The sequence below is a fragment of the Nomascus leucogenys genome, chromosome 15 (genome assembly GCF_006542625.1).
Source record: "Nomascus leucogenys isolate Asia chromosome 15, Asia_NLE_v1, whole genome shotgun sequence".
NCBI lineage: Eukaryota > Metazoa > Chordata > Mammalia > Primates > Hylobatidae > Nomascus > Nomascus leucogenys.
In genome coordinates, this window is record NC_044395.1 from 20,968,473 (window position 1) to 20,980,857 (window position 12,385).

At 47.1% G+C, this 12,385-nt stretch overlaps 1 protein-coding gene across 7 annotated transcripts in view; it reads left to right on the forward strand.

Annotated features, from left to right (window-relative positions):
• Positions 1 to 712: 712 nt before the first annotated feature.
• The window catches only part of USP28 (ubiquitin specific peptidase 28), a 79,117-nt gene continuing 67,444 nt past the window's right edge, over positions 713 to 12,385 (forward strand). For 2 of the 7 annotated variants that reach the window (XM_030829307.1, XM_030829311.1), the window contains exon 1: positions 713 to 834. In XM_030829307.1, coding sequence (XP_030685167.1) covers positions 778 to 834 — 57 coding nt within the window. In that variant the 5' untranslated portion in view covers positions 713 to 777. Of the gene's footprint in view, positions 835 to 1,093; positions 1,770 to 12,385 lie in introns of those variants that run through there. The other 5 variants (XM_030829312.1, XM_030829308.1, XM_030829306.1 and 2 more) reach the window with 5 other exon arrangements.

A 12,385-nucleotide genomic window follows, 5' to 3' on the forward strand; every position in this document is an offset into this window, starting at 1 on the left:
GGAGCACCTGGTCTTTTAACATGAAATCGTAAATATCTGGCTCAAACATAACAAAGTAACACAAAATTTTAGTTTGAACTTCTGAAAATCGAAAATGGAAAAAATGCAATTTTTCTTATCATGCCCTCTTAAGAGCATCAGGGTTAAGGGCACCACGCGGGACACCCATGAACGGAGGCTTTGGTCCGTTTGGTTAGCTTTAGACAAGCGACTGCATTCAGCCTCCATTTCTCCTTAAAGATGGTGAATACTTTTTCATGTCACTGGAGTTGGAAATGGCTACAAAGCCTGGTGGGAAATCCTTTATTCCACGGTCATTCGGCAGTTTCCTACGGTGGAGGAGCAGCTTTAACTCGTCCGTGGGGAGGGTGGAGCCGGAGGTCAGTCCTAGAAATGAGGTTTTGACGGAGAAGATTCATGAACGCGGCTCCCAGGATTCGCAAACCGAGTTACTCGGCTCTAGCAGAGCGGCCCGCAACCTCCGCGGGCTGTGAAGCTGACCAACAGCGACAGGCGGGGCGGGGGTCACGTGACCGACGACTGGTCAGCCGGGCGTGCGCGGGAGCACGCAGAAGTATTCGGCCCCCGGCCGCGCGCCTTGCGTGCGCGCGCATGCCGGGGGCGGGGCATGTGGGCCAGGCCTCCGGCGCGCGCTGCGGGCGGGGGCGGGGGCAGGACGGAGCGGGGTGGAGGGCGGGGGCGGGGCCTAGTCCTGAGAGGCTGGGCCGGCGGCGGCTGCGGCGGGAGACGGGTGACCCGCGGCTGGGCGCCTCGGCCATGACTGCCGAGCTGCAGCAGGACGACGCGGCCGGCGCGGCAGACGGCCACGGCTCGGTGGGCTCCGCGGCGGCTAGCGGGAGCTGGGGGCGGGCTCCAGGCCCTGAGGGGAGCGTGCGGGGCCTGCAGGGCTGCGGGTTGCGGGCTGCGGAGGGCGCCCCGGCTGGGCAGGACAGGGGGTGCGCCCGCGAGCGTGGGTGAGAAGGCCAAGGGCTCTGCGGGGCTCGGGCCGCGGAGATTGAGGACTGCATCTTCGCGTCCGTGGGCGAGCTGAAGTTGGAGGGGGATTTCCACATTTTGGAAAACCAAATATAAAGGGCTGGATGTGGGGTTCTCCGCCGCAGGGATCAGTAAGGTGAGCGCTCCTGGGCCCCGACCGGGGTGAGAAACTTCTGAAAGCGGCAGCGTTGGTTGGTTTTGTTTTGTTTTGCTTTGACTTTTAAATCAGTTTTATGGCGGCGTTTTTAAAAGGTTAGAGCAGACCGAAGTTATCTCACTTAAAGTCCGGAATTAATCACCGTCTTCTATAAGACCAGGGGTCCCAGTTGCCACCACTTCCTTCCCTCCCCACCCGGCTTTAAAAACAAAACGGCGCAGCCTCCTCAATTATTGCCTTCATCACTCTAGATTTTTAAGGAGGGGGAGGAGCTGCGTGATGAATAGAAAGTCTACTGATAATGATCTCCTGTTCCCAATGTCTAAGAAGATTGAAATCAATACAAGGACTTCTGATCTAAGAATCTGGTGAGAGTGAAAGAACCCTGGTTTGAGAGAAAAGCTAATGTCTGTATGAAGAAACTTGGGAAGAGGGCAATTTGAGCATGTTGTCTAGTGTTACTTCAGAATGTTATAACTTAACACCACCTCCTCACCCCTCAAGTACTGCACTTTTTCAAGAGAAAACGGGAAATCTGCGCCAGTTATTCAAATACGAGTTTGGAGATGAGAAACTTTATATTTGTCATACAAAGCTGGCAGACAGATACCCTCAGGTGAGAATCCTTTTATACCTTTTTACTCTTGTCTGGAAGGCCAGTAGTATTTAGCATGGAGGCGCTTTTTTTTTTTTTTTTTTGAGACGGAGTCTCCCTCTGTTACCTAGGCTGGAGTGCAATGGCGCGATCTCGGCTCACTGCATCCTCCGCCTCAGCCTCCTGAGTAGCTGGTATCACAGGCGCCCGCCACCGGCCCGGCTAAGTTTTGTATTTTTAGTAGAGTCGGGGTTTCACCATATTGGTCAGACTGGTCTCAAACTCTCGACTTCAGGTGATTCGCCCGCCTCGGCCTTCCAGAGTGCTGGGCTTACTTACAGGCGTGAGCCACCGCGCCCAGTCTCTGGACGCACTTTTTGTTTTTTTTTTTTCAGACGGAGTCTCACTTTGTCGCCCAGGCTGGAGTGCAGTGGCGCGATCTCGGCTCACTGCAACTTCCGTCTCCCGGGTTCAAGCGATTCTCCTGCCTCAGCCTCCCGAGCAGCTGGGACTACAGACGCGTGCCACCACGCCCAGCTAATTTTTGTATTTTTAGTAGAGATGGGGTTTCACTGTGTTGGCCAGGATGGTCTCGATCTCTTGACCTCGTGATCCGCCCGCCTCGGCCTCCCAAAGTGCTGGGATTACAGGCGTGAGCCAGGGCGCCCAGCCTGGATGCACTTTTTAAAACTCGTATAGAAAAAGATGCTTCCAGGTCCTGGGCTCCGAAACGAAAGTATCATGCACTGACTTCTAATGGAAATATTATTGTTAGATGTTCACAAGTGCCTATTGAAATGTGTCAAGGTTTTTCTCTGGCTTCAGAGATCAGTTGTATTTGTTTTTAGCACAGTGATTTAAAAACATGGGAAAATTTTAGTTTGGAGACTATCATTGATTTAGAGAAGAGACTATTTTAAGGGAGAGAAGTCATACTTAAATTTGTCGTGGCTCAGTCATTTAAGACCATGTGCCTATTAATCAGTGGCATCTTCATTTACCTCTGCGGCAGTTTGAGTACTGACCCTATTTCGGCATTCTCCATTTGAGAGTTTGTGTGTGAGCTACTTGATGAGCATTTGTATGTAAGTCATAGCTATTTTGGGAAGGCTTGGAACTCCAGTGGCTGTGGCTGGCTGGAGTACTCTGATTCCTGGCCACCTGCAGAGTGATGACATTTACTGTTCTTCCCAGTGATTTGCCCTATACGGAAAGCTGATAAGCTTGGAATGCTTGATAATGTTTGCCTCTTTTATTTTTGCTAATAAAATGCTTAAAGTTATCAGGATAGGTTGAAGGAACTTACAGGAAAAGTACCTTTTGATCTTACAGGAAAGATTTTAATAACTTCTTCCTCATCTTGGTAAGTTTCATGTTGGAATGGATTCTTTTATTTTGAACTCTCTGAGGCATTCTACTTTCCCTTAAAGGATATTTCATTGTTCTAGTTGAGGAGAGCTATCCTTCCCTGACACTCAGAAGCTATTTAAAGCCTAGACTGCTTCCCTTCCCTTATTGGTCAGTTGTACACAGGACAGACAAAACCCTTTATGGCCTCCCAAGAATTTTAGTGAGAGAAATATGTAGTACTCTTGAAATATGCTGTCAGTATGGGCTCGAATCTGAGAGTAGACACTTTATGATTTCACTAAATCCTCTAGACTGCAAACTGGTATTCGAATATCTAAAGAGATTACATACTGACAGATTCCTGTATTTTAATCAATTCTTGACTTCGATAGCAGCAAAGTTTACTATTACTACAGGAGAAACAACTTGAAGTCAGTTTGGTTCTTATAAACCTGTCATTCTTGGCAGCTGTACTGAGGGTTCACATCACACATTCTTTATGTCAGCTGAAGCCCTATAAAAACCTGCCAGTTTCAGTGAAAATTTAATGCCCTTTTTGCTTTCTGTTGATTTATTGACCTTTCGTTTCCTTTTACTTTGTCTCATTAACTGATTTTTAAACATTGGTAAGTCAGTGATTGGTTCCACAACTCTCATGCCCGTCAGCCCCCAAATGCAAACAGTATGTTTTTTTTTTTTTGAGAGGGAGTCTCGCTCTGTTGCCCAGGCTGGAGTGCAGTGGAACGATCTCTGCTCACTGCAAGCTCCGCCCCCTGGATTCATGCCATTCTCCTGCCTCAGCCTCCCGAGTAGCTGGGACTACAGGCGCCCACCACCACGCCCGGCTAATGTTTTTGTATTTTTAGTAGAGATGGGGTTTCACAGTGTTCACCAGGATGGTCTCGATCTCCTGACCTCGTGATCCGCCCGCCTCGGCCTGCAAACAGTATTTTTAAGACTTACTGGCAAATAGCATCTTACCAGGTGAGAGCTCTCCATGTGTTCTGTTTCATCAAAGAAATTAAATCAATAGTAAAATGAAGCAAGTACTTACCAAGGAAAATCATGCTGGTAATAGTAATAGCTAATGCTAACTGAGCATGCACTATGTGCCAGACTCTGTGCTCAGAACTTAACATAGCATTCTCTCAGTACTTACACAACTCCATGAAGTTTCTGTGAGAAGGCTTATACTTGTTAAGTAATTTGTCCAAGGTCACCCAGTGAGGATATGATACAGTTGGAATTGTATCTAGGCAGTTTTGACCCCAAGAGCCCAAGGTGCCCCTGATCCTATCTCATAGTTGACGGGCCCATTGCCCTGGATCACAGACTTTCCACTACTCTTGTAATGCCTTTTCTAGAACTCTCCTAATGTTTTAAACTTCCAGTCCTCCCTACAGTCTTTCTAAATAGATAATCTTCTTTTCTACTTGACTGAGCTCGCTGATGTCTAAAAAGAGCTCCCTGCCTCATGTTTTGTCCCCTTCTCCCTACGCCATCTCATCTCTTTTCTCTTATTTCAGTGGAAAAGGTTCCCTTCCTTTTTCCCGCTTTCATTTCTTAGAGATAAACCTAGATTAATGGTTTTTTACTAGGGAGAGATTTTGTAATCTAGGAAGCATTTGGCAATGTTTGGAGACTTTGATTGTGACTCCGGAGGGAGGATGCTACTGGAATGTAGTGCGTAGAAGCCGGGAATGCTGCTAAACATCTTGCAGTGTACAGGAGTAAGCCCCTTAAAACAGAGCTATGTGTAAATTGTATAAAATAGTGCTGAGCTTGACAAACTCTGATCTAGATGATGTCTCTCTTCTCTTTCTATTGTGTCCCTTCTCCTTAGTCCTAGTCTAACCCCCAGACACCTTCACTGTCTTCTCCCTTGCTACTCACATTATGGTCCACAGACCAGCGGCATTCACATCCCCTAGGATTTAGAAATGCAGAAAGTTGAGTGTGCTAGAGCCAGCTTGCTCTGCCTCTCCAGCTGATTTTATACATCTCTTTCCAGCTCTGTGTTCAATGACCTCATGTTGATAACTGTGCCAAGGTGGGAATATTTATACCAAGGAAACAAGCATACACTGCCGATCAGCATACCACTGCCTGTACCCCCACTCTAGACCTATTCAATCAGTTTCTGCCTTTTGACAAGATTCTTGGGTGATTCATTTGCATATTACATTTTGAAAAGCATGTGGATAGAATTTGCATTTTCCATTTTACTGTGCACTTGTCTTCTATCTTGAAACCAAATAACAACAACAAAAGTGTCTACTGCCCAGTCCAGCTGTTGTCTCCACCTTCCTTCTTTTGTTTGCTTTTGGAACAAAGTTTCTAACCCCACCTGTTTCTAAAACATTTTTCCAGTGACAATGTACTCAGACTCAGTATACAAAACTTGGAAAATACAGACTTGAGCAAGACTAACTCTGACAGGAGATTGAGGGCGTTGGTTCCCAGATTCTGCTACAGAGCTTAAGGTGGCAATAACAGCTTCTGCAAAAGCCCAATAATGAGATGGCCGTGTGGACCAGTCTGAGCTCCAGCAAATGGCCAATTGTTCAGAGGCCTGCAGAGGGACTGACTAGGCAGCAGCAGGTTAGGTTGAAAGGCAATGAGTGGTTTTATGTAATCAGAATCTGCTCAGCAGCCTACTTTGCTAAAGCAGGATCTCTCCCTCTGTCACCCAGACTGGGGTGCAGCGATGTGATTATAGCTCACTTTGGCCTTGACCTCCTAGGCTGAAGCGATCCTCCCACCTCAGCCTCCTGAGTAGCTGGGACCACAGGCGTGTGTCACCGTGCTTGGCTGTTTTTTTAATTTTTTTGTAGAGATGAGGTCTTACTATGTTGCCCAGGCAGGTCTTGAACTCCTGGGCTCAAGCAGTCCTCCTGCCTTGGCCTCCCAAAGTGTTGGGATTACAGGCATGAGCCACCACACCTGGCTCCCTCATACTTTTATTATTTTATGCTTTTATGATCCCTCATTACCACTTTTTTGCTGATACTTTTTTTTTTTTTTTTTTTGAGATGTAGTTTCGCTCTTGTTGCCCAGCGTGGACTGCATTGGCACGATCTTGGCTCACTGCAACCTCCGCCTCCTGGGTTCAAGTGATTCTCCTGCCTCAGCCTCCCGAGTGGCTGGGATTACAGGCATGCACCACCACGCCCAGTTAATTTTGTATTTTTAGTAGAGACAGGGTTTCTCCATGTTTGTCAGGTTGGTCTCGAACTCCCGACCCCAGGTGATCTGCCCACCTCAGCCTCTCAAAGTGCTGGGATTACAGGCATGAACCACTGCGCCTGGCTCCAAATCTACATTTCTAATCCTGAGTTGCAAATGACTTCTATACTCTTTCGCAGTGCTTTTTGAACAGGTCTGCTTGAATATCAACCTCCTTGGCTATAAACATTTGCTTTATACTTATTTTCCCAGGGTGGTTATACTAGGCATGGGAATGTACACTTGTATTACTAGTGTCTGCCATATGTACCACCCTAAGCACTTTTCTGTACATTTTTATTTACAAAAACCCAGCAAGGTGTGAACTATTATCCTATTACTGATAAGGAAACTGAGACATCTTGTTTGTTTGTTTTTTTGAGATAGGGTTTCACTCTGTCACCCGAGCTGGAGTGTGGTGACACCATCAAGGCTCACTGCAGCCTTGACCACCCAGACCCAAGCAATCCTCAGACACTTGAGTAGCTGGGACCACAGGTATGCACCACCACACCTGGCTACTTTTGTTTTGTTTTATTTTTTGAGACGGACCTCGCTCTGTTGCCCAGGATGGAGTGCAGTGGCGTGATCTCGGCTCACTGCAACCTCCGCCTTCCGGGTTCAAGTGATTCTTCTGCCTCTGCCTCCCAAGTAGCTGGGATTACAGGCACACGCCACCACGCCTAATTTTTGTATTTTTAGAGACGGGGTTTCACCATGTTGGCCAGGCTGGTCTTGAACTCCTGACCTCAGGTGATCCACCTGCCTTGGCCTCCCAAAGTGCTGGGATTATAGGCGTGAGCCACTGCACCCAGCCTCTGGTTACTTTTAAAAGTTTTTATAGCGATGGTGTCTCTCTGTGTTGCCCAGGCTGGTCTCAAACTTATGAACGAAGTCATCCTGCCTCAGCCTCCAAAAGTGCTGGGATTACAGGCATGAGCCACCGTGCCTGACCTCAGATGTTAGTATGCCTTATAAGGGCCTCATATGAGATTTATTTTATTTATTTATTCCTTTTCTTTCCTCTGTCTTTTTTTTTTTTTTTTTTTGAGACAAGGTCTTACTCTGTCACCTAGGCTGGAGTAGTGCAGTGGCTCTTACCATGGCTCACTGCAGCCTCAAGCTCCTGGGCCCAAGCAATTCTCCTACCTCAGCCTCCTGAGTAGCTGGAACTACAGATATGTGCCACCATGCCTAGCTAATATTTTTATTTTTTGTAGAGATGGCGGGGTCTCTTTATGTTGCCCAGGCTGGTTTTGAACTCCCGCGCTCCAGTGATCCTCCTGCCTAAGCCTCCCAAAGTTTTGGGATTACAGGGGTGAGCCATGGTCCCTATCTCTTTTTTTTCTTTATTCGTATGAGATTTTAAACTAAGTCTGTTTGCTTCTATCTTACAGATGAGAAATGCAGCTTATGACCATGATTAAATTATAAGTAGCAGAGCTGTGACTTCAAGCCATTCTGACTTGAAGCATAACATTTATCCGACTTTAGTACAAGCCTTTCTAAAACCAAAGTTTCTGACTTACCACTTGACTATGTCGCACTTTAATAACTTTAATAATTTTAATAACTTTTCATTGAAACCTCATAAGCACTCTATGAAATAAAATTTGGTATGACCAGGAAGTAGAATTTGCAAAGTGACACAGTGAGTAAGTGATAAAACCAAAACTATAACACAGGATATCAGTATTTTTACTGTAAACTCTAGAGGAATTTAGTTGGACAGGCAAGTCCCAGTATTTTTCATTTCTATTGCATTTCTTCATTTTACTAACAATTTCTGTTTGCAGTACTTCCTTTGATAGTCATACAGGGCTGTCAAAGCTTTTGGTGTACTTCATTTTCCATTCTGGAAACTGATGCTGAGGAAGATTGAGATTTGCCAGGAGGCTGATGTGTGCTGGAGTCTGGGCTGCATGGCACTATTTCCAGCATCTAGGCTTTCTACATGAAACAGGGGTCAAAATATCAGACACACAAAACCAAACTAAAGACCTGCCTCAGTAAGTACCAGCTGCATGCTACATGATGGCTGGTAGGCACTTTAACCCTAAGAAGGTTTTCTAAACAACCTTTTCTTTTTTTTTTTTTCTTCATGGGTAGAATACGTTACTTGTTTTTTTTTATTTTTTAATTTAATTTATTTATTTTTTGAGATGGAGTTTTGCTCTTGTTGGTCAGGGTGGAGTTCGTTGGTGTGGTCTTGGCTCACTGCAACCTCCGCCTCAAGGGTTCAAGCGATTCTCCTGCCTCAGCCTCCCAAATAGCTGGGATTACAGGTGCCTGCCACCACGCCCAGCTAATTTTTGTTTGTTTTTTCTTTTTTTTAATTAATTTTTTTCCTTTTTTGCATACAAAACAATAAACATTTTCTAAAAATACATACAAACAAAAAGATGCATATCAAACATATTAGGAAGGTTGCACATGGGAAGACCAGGAATAGAAATGGGTGGTGGGAATGAAAAAAAATAAATGAGAGAGGGAGTTTGTATGGATCAATGATAATAACTCAATCCTCTATGTCTTTGACAAAGAAGAAGGAGAAGGAAAAGGAAGAAAAAGAAAGTGGGATAAAGGATCAGAAAGGGAGGAAAATAGAAAAAATTAGAGTATGACTCCAGGGTAGACCTGTTTTGTTGTTGCTGGGTTGGTTGGTTTGTTGTATTTTTCATATGTTTTGCCATGTTGGCCAAGCTGGTCTCGAACTCCTAGCCTCAAGTGATCAACCCGCCTCGGCCTCCCAGAGTGCTGGGACTACAGGCGTGAGCCACCACGTCCAGCCCCCACACTGTGTCTGGCCTCCGTGGTAGACCTCCCAGACGGGGCGGCTGGGCAGAGGCGTTCCTCACTTCCTGGACGGGGCGGCCAGGCAGAGGCGCTCCTCACATCCCAGACAATGGGCAGCCGGGCAGAGGCGCTCCTCACTTCCCAGACGGGGCGGCCGGGCAGAGGCGCTCCTCACTTCCCAGACGGGGCGGCCGGGCAGAGGCGCTCCTCACTTCCCAGACGGGGCGGCCGGGCAGAGGCGCTCCTCATTCCCAGATGGGGCGGCCGGGCAGAGGTGCTCCTCACTTCCCAGACGGGGCGGCCGGGCAGAGGTGCTCCTCACTTCCCAGAGGATAGGCGGCCGGGCGGAGACGCTCCTCACTTCCCAGACGGGGCGGCCGGGCAGAGGCGTTTCTCACTTCCCGGATGGGGTGGCCGGGCAGAGGCTCTCCTCCCTTCCCAGACGATGGGCGGCCGGGCAGAGGCCCTCCTCACTTCCCAGATGGGGTGGCGGGCAGAGGCGCTCCTCACTTCCCAGATGGGGCAGCCGGGCAGAGGCGCTCCTCACATCCCAGACGATGGGCGGCCAGGCAGAGACGCTCCCCACCTCCCAGAGGCTGCAATCCTAGCACCCTGGGAGGCCAAGGCAGGCGGCTGGGAGGCGGAGGCTGCTGGGAGCCGAGACCACGTTACCGCACTCCAGCCGGGACAGCACCGAACACCGAGTGAGCAAGACTCCGTCTGCAGTCCCAGCACCTCAGGAGGCCGAGGCCGGTAGACCACGCGAGGCCAGGAGTTGGAGACCAACCTGGCCAACATGGCGAAACCCTGCCTCCACCAAAAATACCAAAACTAGTCAGGCGTGGTGGCGCGCGCCCGCAATCCCAGCCACCCGGCAGGCCGAGGCAGGAGAATCACGGGAGCCCGAGGCAGGGAGTCTACAGGGAGCCGAGACCATGCCTCTTCACTCCAGCCTGGGCAACAGAGGGAGACCGTGTGAAAGAAAGAAAGAAAGGAAAGAAAGGAGAGAGAGAGAGAGAAAGCTCTAAACAACATTTTCTTTTTCAGTCGTCTTGCCCAAGTTAGTACTTTCTGGTGTCCCCTCCCTCCCTTCCTCCCTTCCTCCCTTCTTTCCTTCTGTGTGGGGATGTTTATACAGGTTTCCTTGTTCATTTGTTTTTTCATAGAGTTGGGGTCTTGCTGTGTTGCTCAGGCTAGAGTGCAGTGGCTATTCACAGGCATGATCATGGTGTACTACTGTTTGAAAATCCTGGGCACAAGTGATCCTTCTGCCTCAGCCTGCTGCAAAGCTGGAACTACAGGTGTGTGCCACTGCACCTAGGTGATTTTTTTTCAATTGAGGCAAAATTTATATAACATAAAATTATTTTAAAGTGGGGCTGGGCGCGGTGGCTCACTGAGGTCAGGAGTTCAAGACCAGCCTGGCCAACATGGTGAAACCCCGTCTCTACTAAAAAATACAAAAATTAGCCAGATGTGGTGGTGAGCACCTGTAATTCCAGCTACTTGGCAGGCTGAGGCAGGAGAATCACTTGAACCCGGGAGGCAGAGGTTGCAGTGAGCTGAGATCGTGCCATTGCACTCTAGCCTGGGTGACAAGAGTGAAATTCTGTCTCCAAAAAAAAAAAAAAGTTCAAGTGTACAAGTTCAGTGACATTTAATATATTCACAATATTGTGCAATCACCCATTCCGTCTAGTTCTGAAACATTTTCATTACCCTAAAAGTTTTTTTTTTTTGAGACAGTCTTGCTGTGTCGTCCAGGCTGCAGTGCAGTGGCGCGATCTTGGCTCACTGCCAGCTCCACCTCCTGGGTTCACGCCATTCTCCTGCTTCAACCTCCCGAGTAGCTGGGACTACAGGCGCCTGCCACCACGCCTGGCTAGTTTTTTGTATTTTTAGTAGAGACGGGGTTTCACCGTGTTCGCCAGGATGGTCTTGATCTCCTGACCTCGTGATCCGCCCACCTCGGCCTCCCAGAATGCTGGGATTACAGGCGTGAGCCACCGCGCCCGGCCTTGAAAGAAAACTTTGTAACCATTAAGCAGTCACTCCCTATTCCCCCATGCCCTCAACCCCTGGCAATACCAATCTACTTTCTGTCTCTAGATTTACCTATTAGAGAGATTTCATTAAATGGATCATGCAATATGTGACCTATTATGTATGGCATTTGTCATTTATTGTAGTGTTTTTGAGATTTGTTCAAGTTGTAGCATGTATTAGGTTTTCATTTTAATCACTGAGTAATATTCCACTGTATGTATAGATATGTTTTGCCTGTCCATTCTTCCATTGATGGACATTTGAGTTATTTACACCTTTTGGTTATTATGAATAGTTCTGTTATGAATATTCATATACTTGTATTTGAGTACCTGTTTTCCATTCTTTTAGGTATATACCTAGAAGGAATTGTTGACTCATACGGTAATTCTATGTTTAACTTCTTGAGGAACTGCCAGACTGTTTTCCAAGGTTGCTGGGGAAGTTTTAGATTCCCATCAGCAATACACAAGGGTTCTAGTTTTTCTCTTTCCTCATCAAACACTTGTTATTTTTTGTTTTTGTTTGATAATAGCCATCCTAATGGGTGTGAAGTGGCATCTCATTGTGATTTTGATTTGGCCATGTTAATGTTATGGCTAACGTTAAGTGTCTTCATAAACTTATTGACTATTTGTATATCTTCTTTGGAGAAATATCTTTTTAAGTTCTTTGTCCATTTTTGAATTGGGTTGTCTGTTTTTTGGTTGTTGACTTAAAGAGAGTTCAAAGAGAGTTCTTTATATCATCTAGATGCTAGACTCTTACCAGATAAATGACTTAAAAGTATTTTCTCCCATTGTCTTTTCACTTTCTTGATAATTTGTACACTGCATATTTCTTTTTTTTTTTCTCAAGACAAAGAGTCTGACTCTGTCGCCTAGGCTGGAGTGCAGTGGCATGATCTCGGCTCACTGCAACCTCCGCTTCCTGGGTTCAAGTGATTCTCTTGCCTCAGCTTCCCAGGAAGCTGGGATTATAGGCGCACATCAACACACCTGGCTAATATTTGCATTTTTAGTGGAGACAGCGTTTCACCATGTTGGCCAGGCTGGTCTTGAACTCGTGACCTCAGGTGATCCACATTGGCCTCCCAGAGTGCTTGGATTACAGGCATGAGCCACCGTGCCCGGCCAGCACTGTATATTTCTTGTTGTATTTCTTGATGTATGTATTTCTTGAATTTGTACACCGGTTGTCTTTTCACTTTCTTGATAATG